Genomic DNA, 16,812 nt, shown 5'->3' on the forward strand with positions numbered 1-16,812 from the left:
CTTACATTTTTGCTCTCTCAAAATAAATAAATAAACTTAAAAAAAAGGAGATTCATTTCAAAAAAGAAAAAAAAGAAATTTCTTAGTCTTAGGGTTAAAGTGTCCAGTTTCTCTCTTTCTTTTTTTTTTTAAATTTTTTTTTTTCAACGTTTATTTATTTTTGGGACAGAGACAGACAGAGCATGAACGGGGAAGGGGCAGAGAGAGAGGGAGACACAGAATCGGAAACAGGCTCCAGGCTCTGAGCCATCAGCCCAGAGCCCGACGCGGGGCTCGAACTCACGGACCGCGAGATCATGACCTGGCTGAAGTCGGACGCCAACCGACTGCGCCACCCAGGCGCCCCATCTTTCTTTTTTTTTAATGTTTATTTATTTTTGTGTGAGAGAGAGAAACAGAGTGCAAGCAAAGGAGGGGCAGAGGGAGAGGAGAGGGAGACACAGAAACCAAAGCAGGCTTCAGGGTCAACACAGAGCTGTCAACACAGAGCCCAATGCCAGGCTCGAACTCACGAACCGCGATATCATGAGCTGAAGTCCAACGCTTAACCACCTGAGCCAGCCAGGCACCCCTAAGTATCTCATCAGTTTCTCATCATTAAGTGTGGTAACTAGAGGGTTACTTTTTAGATACTATCAAGTTGAGGAAGTTACCTATTAGTTTTTGCTTGTTGAGAGCTTACCATGAATGGGAGTTGGAGTTTGTCAAATGGTTTTTCTGCATCAACTGATATGATTATATGATTTTTTGTCTTCTGCCTGAGGATATGATGGAGCACACTGGTTGCTTTTTGAATATTAAATCAGCTTTAAATACCTGAAATAAATCACATTTGGTTGTAGTGGATAGTTTTTTTTTTATACATTGTTGGATTTGATTAGATAATATTTTTTTAAATGATTGTTGCTTAATAAATATTAGTCTTTATTTTCCTTTCTTATAATATCTTTATTTTATTGTAGTATTAGGGCAATGCTGGCCTCCAAGGACAAGTTAGTAATGTTCCCTCTGCTTTTATTTTCTGAAAAATATTGTGTAAAACTGCTATAATTTCTTCCTTAAATGTTGGAACTCACCAGTGAAATCATCTGGGCATAGTGTTTTCTAATTTTGAAGGTTATTAATTATTGATTTAATTTGTTTATACACAGGCTTATTCAGATTACAAATTTCTTGTTGTATGAATTTTTATAGTTTGTGTCTTTCAGGGAATTGGTGCATTTCAGTTATATTTGTCAACGTAGAGATGTTCATGGTATTCCTTTATTATTGCTTTTTTTGTGTCTAAAGGATCAGTAATGCTGAACCATCTTTCTGATACTGGTAATCTGTGTCTTCTTGTTTTAGTTGGTTAGCTTGGTTAGAGATATATCGATTTTAATGATCTTTTCAGAGAATCAGCTTTGGTTTCTGTATTTTCAGTTTTGTGTATAATTTTTATTTCTTTTCTTCTACATGTTTTAGGTTTAAATTATCTTCTTTCTTTATTTTCCTAAGGTGGAAGCTTAGATGATTAATTTTAGATCTTTCTTCTTTTCTAATATATGCATTCAGTGCTATCAATTTCCCTTGAAGCTCTGCTTTTACTGAACCCCACAAATTTTGATAAGTTGTGTTTTCATTTTTGAATTTCTCTTAAGAAAGACTTCCTTGACACATATGTTATTTATAAGTGTGTTCTTTAATCTCCAAATATTTGAGATTTTCCTTTTTCTAGAAAAACAAAGAAATGGATTTCTGTAGGCAGACACCATTATAGTAATTTGCCAGTATGAATTTCAGCTGCCATAAAATAATTCAGTTACCTTTTGCCCATAGTATAAGGAAGATTATAATGACAAATGTTTCCTTGTTCCAGCTACCTTCCCTATTTTTGCCGTGGTGATTATACATGTTCATATAAATGCACACAAATATACACCACACCCAAAATCTATTAAACTATATAAAACTAAACTAACTGATTAATTAAACTAATATCAAACTATTAAAGATTTTGGTCCAACCTGATAGAACAAGCTTAATAGCATCATCTTTTTCTTTTTAAGCCATACTCCACAGCCACTGTGTTCTTCATCCCTTTGGCCTTAACCTTGTATATTTGCTTGGAGCACAATGTGTAAGCATCAAATTCTTAATAAAAGCCCACAAAACCATGAATAAAATAACATGCTAGTATAAAGTAACTGGAATAATGTAACTATGTATTCCTGTGCTGTAAGACGTATAAGCTTTTTTTTTTCCTAAGTGAGTTAGTTGTGTCAATTTTTTAATAAAGTTTATTTATTTATTTTGAGAGAGAGAGAGAAAGAATGAATGGGGGAGGAGCAGAGAGGGAGGGAGAGAGAGAATCTCAAGCAGGTTCCACAATGTCAGTACAGAGCCCGATGTAGGGCTTGATCTTGTGAATTGTGAGAGCATGACCTAAGCTGGAATCAAGAGTCAGATGCTTAACTGACTGAGCCAACTAGATGCCCCTAGTTGGGTTTATTTTATTTTATTTTTTAAGTTTTTATTTTTAAGTCATCTTTCCACTCAACATGGGGCTTGAACTCACAATCAGGAGATCAAGAGTTGTATGCTCCACCAATTGAGCCAGGCAGGCACCCCAGTTGGGTCTATTTAAAGCAGATTATTTTAACTAATTAATTTAGCACCCTATATATCCAATTCATATTGTGAGGACTTCAGTAGTTTAGTCTGGTAATAGTGCTTAGATGAAAATCAGTAAGGAAATTGTTAATAGCATGAAAGTCTGTGGATAGCTGTATGTATCCCAGAGTGTGGAGCGTAAGGGAACCTGGATTACATACCTAGGACTTTAATACCCCAAATTCAAATGGAATCTCTGCTGAAAAAGAGGTGGAATACTGGTCAGGATCTCAGAGTCTTGGGAGCAGGTGAAATAAACAATGGATTCATTTACTAAGATTTGGGTGTAAGGTAGTGTCTTCTTCGCAAGAAATAGGGAACAGAGCCTAACAATTTCAATTACTTTCAAAACCAGCGAACCAGACCAACAATATGCTATATTTTAATACTGTTCACAGAGCTATTGGTTTCAATCTCTTTAAATTCTCCGTAACAGTGAACAAAATTGGTCCCAGAACCCATGAACAGAGTTCATTGAGCCTTTCTGTGAGTTATATAATGACAGTTAGGCAATTGCAAGAAAGAGGGACAGAACAAGGCAAAGTTCATTATAGTGAATATGGAACTCATGTCAGATTCTGTGAACCCCATGTTTTAGAAGAAAATGTTTATTAGATATGCGTTTTAACCTTGTGAATCTACCCAGTTTATCCAAATTGAATCTCTGCTGATAGATTTTTCATCCATTTCACTAAGCCTCTAAGCCTTCATCACAATTATTAAAGTCTAATTTTATGCTAAGCACTGTGAATAAAATGAAATATAAAAAATTCTTTCTGCTTGTTGAAGTAACTAGTAAAAATGGATCCTGGTGTCAAGTCATACTTTGGAAGACAGTTTGGCAGTTTCTTACAAAAGTAAATGTACTCTTACTAAGGATCCACCAATATCTAAAAATGTGCAAATCAAACTATTACAGACTTTAGAACATATTATAAAAGTAAATCCTCATGAGCTTAGGATAAAGAAGGACTTTTAAAAAACAAGACAAAAGAACACTAATTATAAAGTATGTGATTGACCAATTTAACTATAATAAAATTAAAAATCTGATTAAGAAACGACATAAAATGAAAAGACAGGACACAGTTTAGGAAAAGTTGTTTGCAGCATACATGTAGCTGATATAAGCAACTCATGCAAATTAAATATACACAGTACTTGAACATTTCACAAAAGAAGAAATCTAAATGGTCAATATGCATATAAAAAGGTGTTCAACCTAATTAATAATCAAGGACATACAAATTATGTCCACCATGATTAGCACAAATTTAAAAGTCTGACAGTACCATCTGTTGGTGGAGATGTGGTGCAACCAGGATTCTTACGCACTGCAGGCAAGAATGTTATTTAGTGTAACCACTTTGAAAAGGTGTCTGGCATTATCATGACCCAACAATTTATATTCCACATATATCCTAAAGCAGTAATTCTCAAATTGTGGTCCATGAATCCCTGGGATTTCTGAACCACTTTCAGATCAAACCTATTTTCATGGGGCACCTGGGTGGCTAAGTCACTTAAGCTTCCTACGCTTGATCTTGGCTTAGGTCATGATCTCACAGTTGGTGAGTTCGAGTTCCCTCATCAGGCTCTGTGCTCACAGTGTGGAGCCTATTTAAGATTCCCTCTCTCTCCCTGTGTCTGCCTCTGCTCTCGTGCTCTCTCTCTGTCTCTCTAAATAAATAAACAAACAAATAAAATAAAAACTATTTTCATAACACTAAGACCTAATGTGCCCTTTTTTCCTTGAAACTGTATTGTTGTTTACACTGATTGTGTAAAATCACCAGTAGGTATAAATGCTGGTACCCCAGCATAAGTCAAGTCAACCATACTAATAGTCATTTTATTTGTTACTACCATGTCAGTTTTACTTAAGAATGCTCTTGATAAAGCAGAAGAATTTTTATTTTTATTTTTATTTTTATTGAAGCATGACCCTTACATATATATCTTTTATAAAATATTCTGTATCCCCAAATGGGAAGTATATGAAACACTTTTTGCTCCATATCTTAGTCTGATGGTTGTCACAGGAAAAGCACTTGTGCCATTGTTTGAGATGAACTAGCTGCTTTTTTCCTGGAACAGAATTTTTATTTGAAAGAACAAATGAGAAACTATGGGTAGTTGGCAGAAATTCACTTTGAAAGTAAACAAATGAGCTTATTATTCAAGGAAAACAACTTACACTGTTTATTACCAATGATAAAATTTGAACTTTAAGCAAAAATCAGAATTTAGGAAAAAGTTATATCTGTCATTATGAACTTGACAGCTTCCTAATATTTAAAGGCTTTTCTTTTTTCTTTTTCTTTTTTTTTAAGACTTTTCTGATGAGGTTTCCTGTTATTAATGAGACCAAATTAAAAAAGATCATTGATATTGTTTCAGAATAAATATTCCAACTAACCTTTTAAAAATTATTTGTCAAGTTTGGGGTGCCTGGGTGGCTCAATCGGTTAACCGTCTGACTCTTGATGTCGGCTCAGGTCATAATCTCATGATTTGTGAGATGGAGCCCTGGGTGGGGCTCTGTGCCGAGAGCTCAGAGCTTGCTTGGGATTCTCTCTCTCCCTCTTTGTCTCCCTTCCCCTCCTCCACTCGCTGTATCTCTCTCTCTAAAAAAATAAATAAGTAAACTTAAAAAAATTATTTGTCAAATTTTAATATAGTATCAAAAAAAAAAAACCCTACCATTATCTGAAAGGGCTATAAAGATACTCTTCCCTTTTCCAACCACATATTAGTGTGAAGCCAAATTTTCATCATACACTTCAACCAAAACGAAATACCACAACAGACGGAATGAAAAGCAGATAAGAGAACCCAGCTATTGTGTAGTAAGCCAGACTCTGAAGAGATTAGCAAAATATAATTAAACAATGCTACTCTTGGGGCGCCTGGGTGGCTCAGTCGGTTAAGCGTCCGACTTCAGCTCAGGTCACGATCTCGCGGTCCGTGAGTTCGAACCCCGCGTCAGGCTCTGGGCTGATGGCTCAGAGCCTGGAGCCTGCTTCCGATTCTGTGTCTCCCTCTCTCTCTGCCCCTCCCCCGTTCATGCTCTGTCTCTCTCTGTCCCAAAAATAAATAAACGTTAAAAAAAAAAAAAAAAACTACTACTCTTTTCACTGAAATTCTTGTTTTGTAAGATATTTTTAAATAAAATACTTATGTCCTCACTTTAATTTTTAATATGATGTCACTACATAAAACCTCATAAACAAAAAAGATCTTTTGGATCTCTAATATTTTTTTAATGTTTATTTTTGAAAGAGCGCAGGTAGGGGAGGGGCAGAGAGAAGGGGACAGAGGATCCAACGTGGGCTCTTCGCTGATAGCAGCAAGCCTGATGGGGGGCTTGTAAGATAATGACCTGAGCTGAAGTCAGACGCTCAACCCACTGAGCTACCCAGGCACCCTATCTAGTATTTTTAAGAATATAAAAAGATCCTGGGGTGCCTGGGTGGCTCAGTCGGTTAAGCGTCCGACTTCAGCTCAGGTCATGATCTCACCGTCTGTGAGTTCGAGCCCCGTGTCGGGCTCTGTGCTGACAGCCCAGAGCCTGGAGCCTGTTTCCGATTCTGTGTCTCCCTCTCTCTCTGACCCTCCCCCATTCATGCTCTGTCTCTCTCTGTCTCAAAAATAAAGAAACGTTAAAAAAAATTTAAAAAAAAAGAATATAAAAAGATCCTTAGACCAAAAGTTTAAAAACCGTTCTTAAGATACTCTTACAGATGACCAGGGGATATGTTCAGATGTATTCAAGAATGCTCATAGTGGCATTGTCTATAGTAGCCCCGTAATAAGAACCATCCCAAATTCATCATCACAGAGTGGATAATTAAATGGTATATTTACAAAGGAAACCTGTAAGTGAAAATGAATGATGCAGTTAGCTCAGCAGAGATGACATTCTCTAAAAAAAATTGTTGAATGAAAGAAGCAAATTATAAAAGAATATCTACAGTGTGATTTCGGTTCTATAGACTTCAAAACCAGGTAAAATTAACATACATTGTTTAGAGATGCCATAGGGGATGATTACCACAAAAGTCAGGATAATGGTTCTTTCTTAAGGGAGGAAGAAGAAGATGATTATAAAGTTGAACACAAGAGGCAAGCTTTTATTATTCTGAAAATGTTATGTTTCTTAAATTTAGTATTAGTAGGGGTTACATGGATGTTTCTTTATAATTATTCTTTAAAATGTAAATATTTTATTATATTTTAAGTATGCATGATATCATATATAATATGCATGTGAGACTAAAATTAAACTCACAAAACAAAACAACAAATAAGAAAATATCATTAGAAGGTATGACAAGGGAGTTAATCGGACTTGTTACGAATTTTACTTGTGTTGGATGCTCTGCCTTCTGTGAAACTCAAATAGTGTCAATAAGCCATTAAATTTTTATGTTTATTTCAAACCAAGCTGAGGTTTATCTTGTAGCAGTTTTTGTAAGAATGATTCACGAGACCTCTATTCCTTGAGTTTTTGTTCAAAACGATTTTGATACTCAGTTTGGCTGAGTCCAAGTCATTACTCTGTGGTGTGCTGGTGTTAAATGTCACCATGGTGAAATCTGAGGGTAATCTGATTGTTTTACCATTATAGGTAATTTGTTCTTTTGCCCCAGTTGCCCAAAATATATCTTAATTTTGTAGTCCATTAAGTATACTAGAGTGTGGCTGTGTGTGAAGTCATTCTGTGTCAGTTTTCCTAGGACACCAGATTTTAGCGATTTTGGTTTAAAAAAAAATTTTTTAATGTTTATTTATTTTTGAGAGAGAGAGAGAGACAGAGTGCAAGCAGGGGAGGAACAGAGAGAAAGGAAGACACAGAATCCGAAGCAGACTCCAGTCTCTGAGCTGTCAGCACAGAGCCTGATGCGGGGCTGGAACTCACGAACAGTGATATCATGACCCGAGCCTAAGTCAGACGCTCAACTGACTGAGCCACCCAGGCAGCCCAGATTTTAGCCATTTTTAGTTCTCAAAGTTTTCTTGAATTTTTTATCACTTTCTGTTTTATCTGTTTATCACAACAGTGATATATATTGTATTTCTTTCCTTTATCTTTTAAACTGTCAGTTTTCATTTTTCTTGCTTTTCCAATCCTGTGATAAATCTTTTTGGCAGTTGCCTAATTTCATTTTTTGCTACCTCAGCGTGGCCTTTTTCCTGTGATACTTTTATTTTGCACCCCACCCCCATTTACTTCCTCTGATAGTTCGTGTTTTCATCCCCTGTCTTGCCATATCTCCTTTGATTGCTTGTATTTCTGCATTAAATTCTTGTTTTTATAAAATGATGGCTTTGTTAAGTTGGTTTGAATTTATATGTGTCCAGTTTTTATCTTTTCGGTACCAGTGTTTTTGTTCTGCTAAGTGTCCTTCATCTCCTATTCGTGTTTTTCTGTTCCAATTATTTATTTTCTAGATACACTTCTTGTTCCTTTTGAATCATGTGTTTGAATGAGTTTGATTTTCTGGAAGAACTATTTGTAGAAACTACAAATAGGGCCAGAGCTCTTTTCTTATCAGGAATTTATTAATGATATAGAGTAGTGCATGTGATTCAAGTTCTTTAACCCTGTATTCCTTTATAAAACTATTAGAATCTCTCTTTCACCCTTCCTTACCGACAGACTGCTTCCTAAAATATGGTTTGTGTGACTCCCATGTAAATAGGCCTAGCCTGGTCTTCTGACAACCGGAGCAGGGTGTATATTCCAACAGTTTGCACTCCTACTTCAGTTGTTCTCAAGAAGGTATTTTTGGTTTTACCGCCCAGATTGTTGCACATAACTTTGGAGAAATATGCTTTGCTTGTTTATACTCAGACCTTCAATTATTGTCTTCTCTCTGTGTCTTGCTGCATTCATCTTTGCTTTTTCTGAATTCAGTCATCCTTTCACACACACGGTTTATAGTTTTAGAGGTTTTTTACATTTCATTAAATGCAAAATTTTTATTTATTTTTCTTGTTTTTTTTTTTTTTTTTTTTTTTTTTTTTTTTTTTTTTTTTTTACTGCTTAACAATATAGAAATAACTGTGTCCTTTCAGCTTTTGAGATAGGAACAGAAACAATAAGACATGAGAAAGGAAATTTCTGGTGTTTTTCTTGTATCCACTAGGAGATTCAGTTGGAAATCTTCAACATATAATTTATTTCCTAGGATGGAAACAAAACAAAAAGCCTACTTTGTTTTAATAGATATTATTGAGAATTTGGGCTTTAGTTTTTTAAAAGATTAATACTAATATGAAGTATTTTGCTTTCAGAATTACTTAGCTTTTCATAATTGAGTATGTTATCCTAATCAACTACAATCTACTCTCTCATTGGATTTGAGATTTAATTTTACCCTACTTATAATTAATTATAAGTTAGCCTATAGTTGTCATATGGATGCTAACAAAAGACATGAAATTCCTGGATCAGAGACAAAGGATTTTATTCCTTACAGCAAAGTAAATAGCATTAAGCATCAGCGTATTCATTTAATTTCTATTGGCCCCTGATCCCACAGAGGCAACACATATGGCTTAGATGAATACTTCATACACAGTGGGTTTGCATCAAAACTGAAAAAAAAAAAAAATGAGCTTGGGGAATCAACCACTTTTATAGCAAGTAGTAAATTAACCTGTTTTTTTATCCAGGGGTGGGGGGGTTACCTCATTTGTCAAAGTTATCCTGTGGAATGTTCTGGTTAAAGCATAAGCCTTGCAGACTTGGAATACCCAGTAAAATGTGGGGAATCAGAAGAGGCCCAAGGAGACTGTCTCTCCCAATCTCTCTCTCTCTCTCTCTCTCTCTCTCTCTCTCTCTCTTTCTCTGTCTGCCTCTGTCAATCTGTTCATAAAACACTCCTCAAATGAGAATCCCTACCTCTATGTGATCTGAAATATTTTATTAAACACATAAAACCAACCAGGAACAGTTACCACTGTTAACTCATCCGAGTGGACCCCATGTTCACCAAACTCTCTTTTGTTCTTATTCTTTTTTTTTTAATTATTATTTTTGAACTCAAGAGCAGAGAGTTGAGTTTGTTTTACGTTTATTGATCTATCATCTATCTTCTGTCTATCTATCTATCTATCTATCTATCTATCTATCTATCTATCCATCCATCTATCTTTTATCTTTGTATCCTCAGTTCTTAGCACAATATCATTATCATACCCACCAAGGACCCTTCTTGGTTAATATATGTAAATATGTATTTGTTTCTATAATCCTGTTTCCCATTCCAGTTTCTTTTCTTCCATAGGTAACTACTCTAATAAATTTTATGTGTATATTTGAATTCATATGTATCCTTGTAAAATGTCACATGTTTTATATATGTATGTGTTTATTTTTTAGCCTTTTAACTTTTGAAATAATTTCAAGCTTACAGAAAAATTAATATAATGGAAAGATTTCCCATATGCCCTTCACTCAGATTCAAGTATAATTAATATCTTATTTATTTTATTTATTTATTTATTTATTTTAATATAATTTATTGTCAAATTGGCTTATGTACAACACCCAATGTTTATTCCAACAAGTGCCCTCCTCAATGCCTATCACCCACTTTCCCCACTCCCCCTCCTCCCATCTTCCTTCAGTTTGTTCTCTGTGTTTAAGAGCCTCCCCCACTCTCCGTAACTAATTTTTTTCCCTTCCCTTCCCACATGGCCTTTTGTTAAGTTTCTCAAGATCCACATGAGTGAAAACATATGATATCTGTCTTTCTCTGACTGACTTATTTCACTTAGCATAATACCCTCCAGTTGTATCCACGTTTCTGCAAATGGCATGATTTCATTCTTTCTCATTACCAAGTAGTATTCCATTGTATGTATAAACCACATCTTCTTTATCCATTCATCAGTTGATGGACATTTAGGTTCTTTCCATAATTTGGCTACTGTTGAAAGTGCTGCTATAAACATTGGGGTACAAGTGCCCCTATGCATCAGCACCCCTGTATGCCTTGGGTAAATTCCTAGCAGTGCTATTTACTGGGTTGTAGGGTGGTTCTATTTTTAATTTTTTGAGGAACCTCCACACTATTTTCCAGAGCGGCTGCACAAGTTTGCCTTCCCACCAACAGTGCAAGAGAGTTCCCATTTCTCCACATTCTCACCAGCATCTATAGTTTCCTGATTTGTTCATTTTAGCCATTCTGACCAGTGTGAGATGGTATCTTAGTGTGGCTTTGATTTGTATTTCCCTGATGAGGAGTGATGTTGAGCATTGTTTCATGTGTCTGTTGGCCATCTGGATGTCTTCTTTGGAAATGTGTCTATTCAGCAACACTTACTTTAAATCTTTCTTTCTGTATATGTACGTGTATTTTTTTTCTGAGGTGTTTGGCAGTAAGTTGTAGACATGCGCCTTTTCCCTTAATATTTCAGTTTGTTTCCTGAGAAGAAAAGATAATCTTTTATATACCACAGTATAATTACCAAACTAGAAATTTTAACATTGATATACTACTATTATTGAATATGCAGTCTGTATTCATATTTCATCAATTGTCCCAGCAATGTGTTTTATAACTCTTTCTCCCATCCAACCCAGTTTCTATTGCATTTAGTTATGTTTCTTTAGTCTTTAATTTGGAACAATTCCTTGGCCTTTTGTTGTTATTTGAGAGTGTGTATGTAATTTTTGCTTATATATATGATATAATGCTATCAATCTTTTTCTTAATTTTTTCAGTTTTTAAGATCCACCCATATTTATGTGTAGACATCTATCTTGTTTGCTCCTTCCAATTTCTGCTCAGTATCCCATAATATGCATCAGCCAACGTTTACTTATCCATTCCCTAGTGACAGACACCTAGATTATCTTCAACAACTTGCTGTCATAAATAATTCTGTTATGAACATCTTCCTACATGTTCCCTTTGGGAGTATTCCTGTGATATATAGCCAAGATTAGAATTGTTGGGTCATAATATATCTGCCTATTTAATTTGACAAAGTACTGCTGAATTGCTCTCTAGAACAGCCACCCTGACCATATGCTTTGTTCTAGATAACATTCTAATTTTTGCTATTATGGTGGTTTTAAAGTGGACTCTTGTTTATTCTTTCTGATCACTAATGAGTTTCACTTCTTTTACCAACTCTTCACTGAGATAGACTTTCCTCAGGAGGGAAACTATCTTTACATACGTGTGTGCGTGTGTGTGTGTGCAGGCACGCTCGTGCGTTATACTCTAACACAATCAGCCTCTTAGAGGGATCTTTTGAAGTTGATGTCATGAACAGCAGTTGTAAACCCCTATTTTACTTGACATTCTCTTAGACAATTAAACCTAAGTCCTTAAGACAACTATCTGCATCTGACAACTAAAGATTGTTAGTAGAAATAGAACTTGTAAGGTTTCCTCCTTCATGTACTAGAATTCATGAGCTGTTTTTTTTTTTTTTTTTTTTTAAGTTTATTTATTTTGAGAGAGAGCGTGTGTGAGTAGGGGAGTGGCAGAGATCGAGGGAGAGAGTAGTCCAAGCAGTCTCTGCAGAGCCCAGGGCAGGGCTTGAACTCACAAGCTGTGAGATCATAACCTGAGTGGAAACCAAGAGTCAGATGCCCAACTGACAGAGCCACCCAAGTACCCCTGAATTCATGAGTGTTAAAAAAAATTTTCATTTGAGTATGGTTGGCATACAATGTTACATTAGTTTCAGGTATACAACATAGTATTTTAACAAGTTTGTATGTTATACTGTGCTTGTCACAAGCATAGCTACCCTCTGATACCATACAATGCTATTATAATATGACTGTATAACCCTAAGCTGTGCCTTTCGTTCCTCTGATTGATTCATTCCATAACATGAAGCCTGTATTTCCCACTCTTTCTTCACTCATTTTGCCCATATCCCTAGCCTCCTCCCATCTGACAACTATAATTTTGTTCTCTGTATTTATAGGTCTGAGTCTGCTTTTTTTTTTTGGTCTGTTCTTTTGTTTTGTTTTGTTTTTTAGATTCCACACTTGAGTGAAATCAAATTGGTTTTCTCTTTCTCAAGTCTGACTTACTTCACTTAGCATAATACTCTCTAGTTCCATCCATGTTGTCACAAATGGCACAATCTCAACCTTTATTAGAAAATGATAGAATTTCTGGAATACTGTAAATACTAGCATGCAAAAAATAAAATGTTATATACCTCTTTGAAATGTATCAATTGAATCTAAATGCCATTACATTTTGCTAACTTTCATTATGCATTTAAAAACTGTGAACAGGGGCATCTAGGTGGCTCAGTCCGACTTCGGCTCAGGTCATGATCTCACAGATTGTGAGTTGGAGCCCCACGTCAGGCTCTGTGCTGACAGCTCAGAGCCTGGAGCCTGCTTCAGATTCTGTGTCTCCCTCTCTTTCTGCCCTTCCCCCTCTTGCACTCTGTCTCTCTAAAAAAATAAACATAAAAAATTTTTTTTAGTGAAAACAATGTGAACATGGTCTTTTTCATAGTCAAAATTTACATCATTTTTTCACTCCTTTAACTCAATATATATGCTTCATCTTTCCCAACCAGAATATTATCCTGATGTATATTTTAATATTTCTTAATATACCTTAAAATATATTTTCATACTTAAATGTGTTTTAATTATATCAAATATCTTTATCACAAAATGCGTATAAATTGCAATTACATTTTAAAAATTTCCTGTGATAATGAAGGAAATTTTTTTTCTGGATTATAGATTTATTACATTACAATCATTATTAGTCAATCATTGATCAGAAACACATATACATATTACACATTTTAATACATAATTAAATCTAAAAGTAAAGTTTTATAGAAAAATGTTCCTTTAATTATTTGTATTTTTTTCAGTTACTGCATTTGTCTCTCTATTGCTAGAATGAGGCAGAATTTCAACATCAATTCGACTCTGATTTTTTTTTTACAGAGGTGAATGCTGACAAAATTTGTTCACATAAATAGGTGAAAGGAATTTATTATAGAAATATCATTCACTTCTTTGAACTCCTTTTGTATTATTTGTCAGAACATAACCATTGGTGATCTAGCATCAAAAAGATTTTTTAATAACCCATCAACTGTTAATTTGATTATATCCTCTCGTAAACTTGATGAAAATAAGTAACTACGTGATATGTTATTCATTCATTAAAGTCATTCTTTTTCTCAACACTAACACCAAATAATTCTGATTATCTCTTTTCTTGACACATTTTTATACCCCAAGGCAATGAACTATTGTAAAATTATGGATGGGTGAAGGATAAGTTTTTCTTTTATAAGGTGGGAGAAATAAGATCTTAAAAGGAGAAGCTTGACTTTTTTTTTTTTTTTAGAAAAGAGTACATAAGGAAATTGAAGATCTCAAAAATTATTTTCTTACAGCCATCTGTGTCTGCCTACACCTATCTTAACATGTCTCAGGAATATATATAAGTCTGTTGCTAAAAGGAAATAATTTTTTTTAAGCTATCATCTTTTTAAAAGAATCATAGTAGTATTCACATGGTAACATCAATCTTTGAGAGAAGTATAAATTTTAAGTTTATTGAATTAAAAATTTACATTAAGTAGCTTATTATGTAACTCTGCAGCTGATTGTTTTGACAGAATAATATCTAATTCAATAAACTGTAAACTCTGTCATCATTTTCTTAGAAGACCATTCAAAGAGATTGATTCCAATGTGTTGATGTCAAATAAAAAGACTAAATACTGGTGTTCATGGAAGGTTATTTGGTGTTTTAATTTAGGGCTCTGGATATACAATCTCATATGTTTCTCTTCCTTTGCTTTTGTTAGTTCCTCCGCATGAATTCCTAGTTTCTTCTCCTTTCCCCACATATTTTATGTCTTTATTATAGCTCTTTTATGTTGTATTTATGAAGACCAATCCACTCAGCTTCTTAAACATGTCTCACATCTAATCCCACCTGTCTATCTTAGTGCCCTAGTTCAGACCTACATCAGTTCTCTGCCTCATTCTCTTCCCACTGCTTTTTGTTCCATCTGTTTTCCCTGCCTCCATTGTCTTGTCACTCCACTGTCTGGACCATAGAGTTACTGTAATGACCTGTCCAAAATACTAATCAATTCCATATTCTCCTACTCTGAAATATTCACTTGCTCTTACTCACAAACCTTCAGCATCTCTACATGCCAAAAGTATTAATATTTACTTTCATTTATTGTAATTCTCTATTCTCAACTACTTTTCAAATTTTTTCTCCAGCAGCTGTCATCAATATGTTTTATACTCTTGTCACACAAATTACTTATTTCCTTTTATACATATCCTGGTACATTTATTAGGATGTCACAATAGACACATAACTTTATGTTTTCAGTAATATTCAACATAAACCTTTGACCACCTGTGAAAAAAGACTAAAATTTATTCATATGCAGTGGACATATTCCTTATAGGAAAATTTATGATTTATCATTGAGATATGTTTTTATATCACATTGATGATAGCACTAAACATGGGTATAGGACCCAGGGTAGGGGGATGACAAAGACAAGCTTTGAATAATGAAAGGAAACCAAGGTAAAGAAAATCTCTCTAGCCGTAATCCTTAAATGTATCAAGATTTTTCAAAAGGTGTTTTGAAAACACATATACAAACATAAATTACATATGTATTTAATTCTCCTTTATATTACTAAGAAAAAAAGATTTTTGGATTTGGCCTTTAACCTAGAACTCAATGGATTATAACCATCTTTTTCTAATTCCCTTTTAGATCCAGCATAGGGAGGAAACATAAACTCTAGGATGTTAAAAGGCAGTTTCTACTAACATTTACTAACTGTATGATCTTTAATAGGTCATTTAATTTTACTAAACTTCAGTTTTTCATACCTATAAAGTGAGAATTAATATACATCCCCTATCTATTCAGGGAAAAATTGTATCATATGAGCTACCATTTGAAAGTATATGATCAATTAAAGAGATATAAAAATAAATTGTATCATAGAAATATTCTGTGGTCTCCTTCACTTTAATCTTGTATTAATCTTGTATTTCCTTAGAGGATCTTGATAGAAAGTATATGTTGGTAAGGCTAATGAATGATCAAATAAGGAAATAAAGGATACATTGGGGGTTCGTTTATTTATTTATTTTATTTCTTTCTTTCATGTTTCTTATGTTTTTTCCTTGCTAACACAGTTTTGGTATGAACCATGATGGAATTGGAAATTCTTGTGGGACGAAAGGTCATGAAGCAGCAAAACTTATGGCAGCTCACATTACTGCGAATACCAATCCTTTTTCCTGGTCTGCCTGCAGTCGAGACTATATCACCAGCTTTCTAGAGTAAGTAATCTCTAGAGAGTGATGATGAATTGCTCCAGAAGTAAGCCCTTGGTAGAAGCCTAATATGTAGTGCTTAAAACTGCATAATGAGTAACTTTTATAGGGTGATATTTCAGGCTGTTCCCAAAATACTTTAATATATCGCTGTGGCAAATTTTTTCCTTCATACTCAAAAAAGAACTTGGTAGATTAGAGAAACTGGAGCAAGGATATAAACGGGGTTGATGATGTGAGTGTCAGAAATGTTCAATCAATGGGAAACAATGTCAGAAAGAATTTAAATTTACACAGGTTAATAGAGCATAGGCCAAACCTTAATTCAGTGATGATATATTTCATTTTGTTGTTGAAAAAACTGAGTTTTTTAGGAATGAATGCTAAAGTATCTAATAGTAACAAACAACAACAACAAAAAACCAAACACCCAAGAAATGAAAATGAGAAAATGAAAATTTAATTTGAAATTTATTAAGTGACTCATCTTTTCTACAGTTTGAGAACTTCTTTCCTTAATCTTTTAATGTATATTCAAAGTTTGTGGTTACTTAAATGTGAGATATGTAAATTAGCTCAGGTATAACTGTGTTTATGAAAGCAGATATTCTTTCACATCTCGCCTGTGTAGGACTTCAGACCGGACTTTGGAAACTCATGTAAGACTTAGGTCTCACTTTCTAACTGTGCAACCATTAGCATGTTACTTAACCTTTCCTAATCTTCAGTGACCTCACTTGTTAAATGAGTTACATAATAATACATGCATCATCAGGTTGTTATATATATAGCTATATACAATGTCATAATG

The 16,812-nt window shown here is 34.4% G+C and overlaps 1 protein-coding gene across 6 annotated transcripts in view; it reads left to right on the plus strand.

Annotated features, from left to right (window-relative positions):
- The window catches only part of ADAMTS6 (ADAM metallopeptidase with thrombospondin type 1 motif 6), a 299,671-nt gene that overhangs the window by 145,603 nt on the left and 137,256 nt on the right, over positions 1–16,812 (plus strand). For all 6 annotated transcript variants that reach the window (XR_015248856.1, XM_086699957.1, XM_025924199.2 and 3 more), the window contains one exon: positions 15,861–16,007. Coding sequence is in view for 5 of the 6 variants with exons in the window: in XM_086699957.1 (XP_086556083.1) it covers positions 15,861–16,007 (147 nt within the window). In the remaining variant the exon portion in view is untranslated. The remainder of the gene's footprint in view (positions 1–15,860; positions 16,008–16,812) is intronic.

Source organism: Puma concolor, chromosome A1, assembly GCF_028749965.1.
Source record: "Puma concolor isolate L17-30 chromosome A1, mPumCon1.1.hap2, whole genome shotgun sequence".
NCBI lineage: Eukaryota > Metazoa > Chordata > Mammalia > Carnivora > Felidae > Puma > Puma concolor.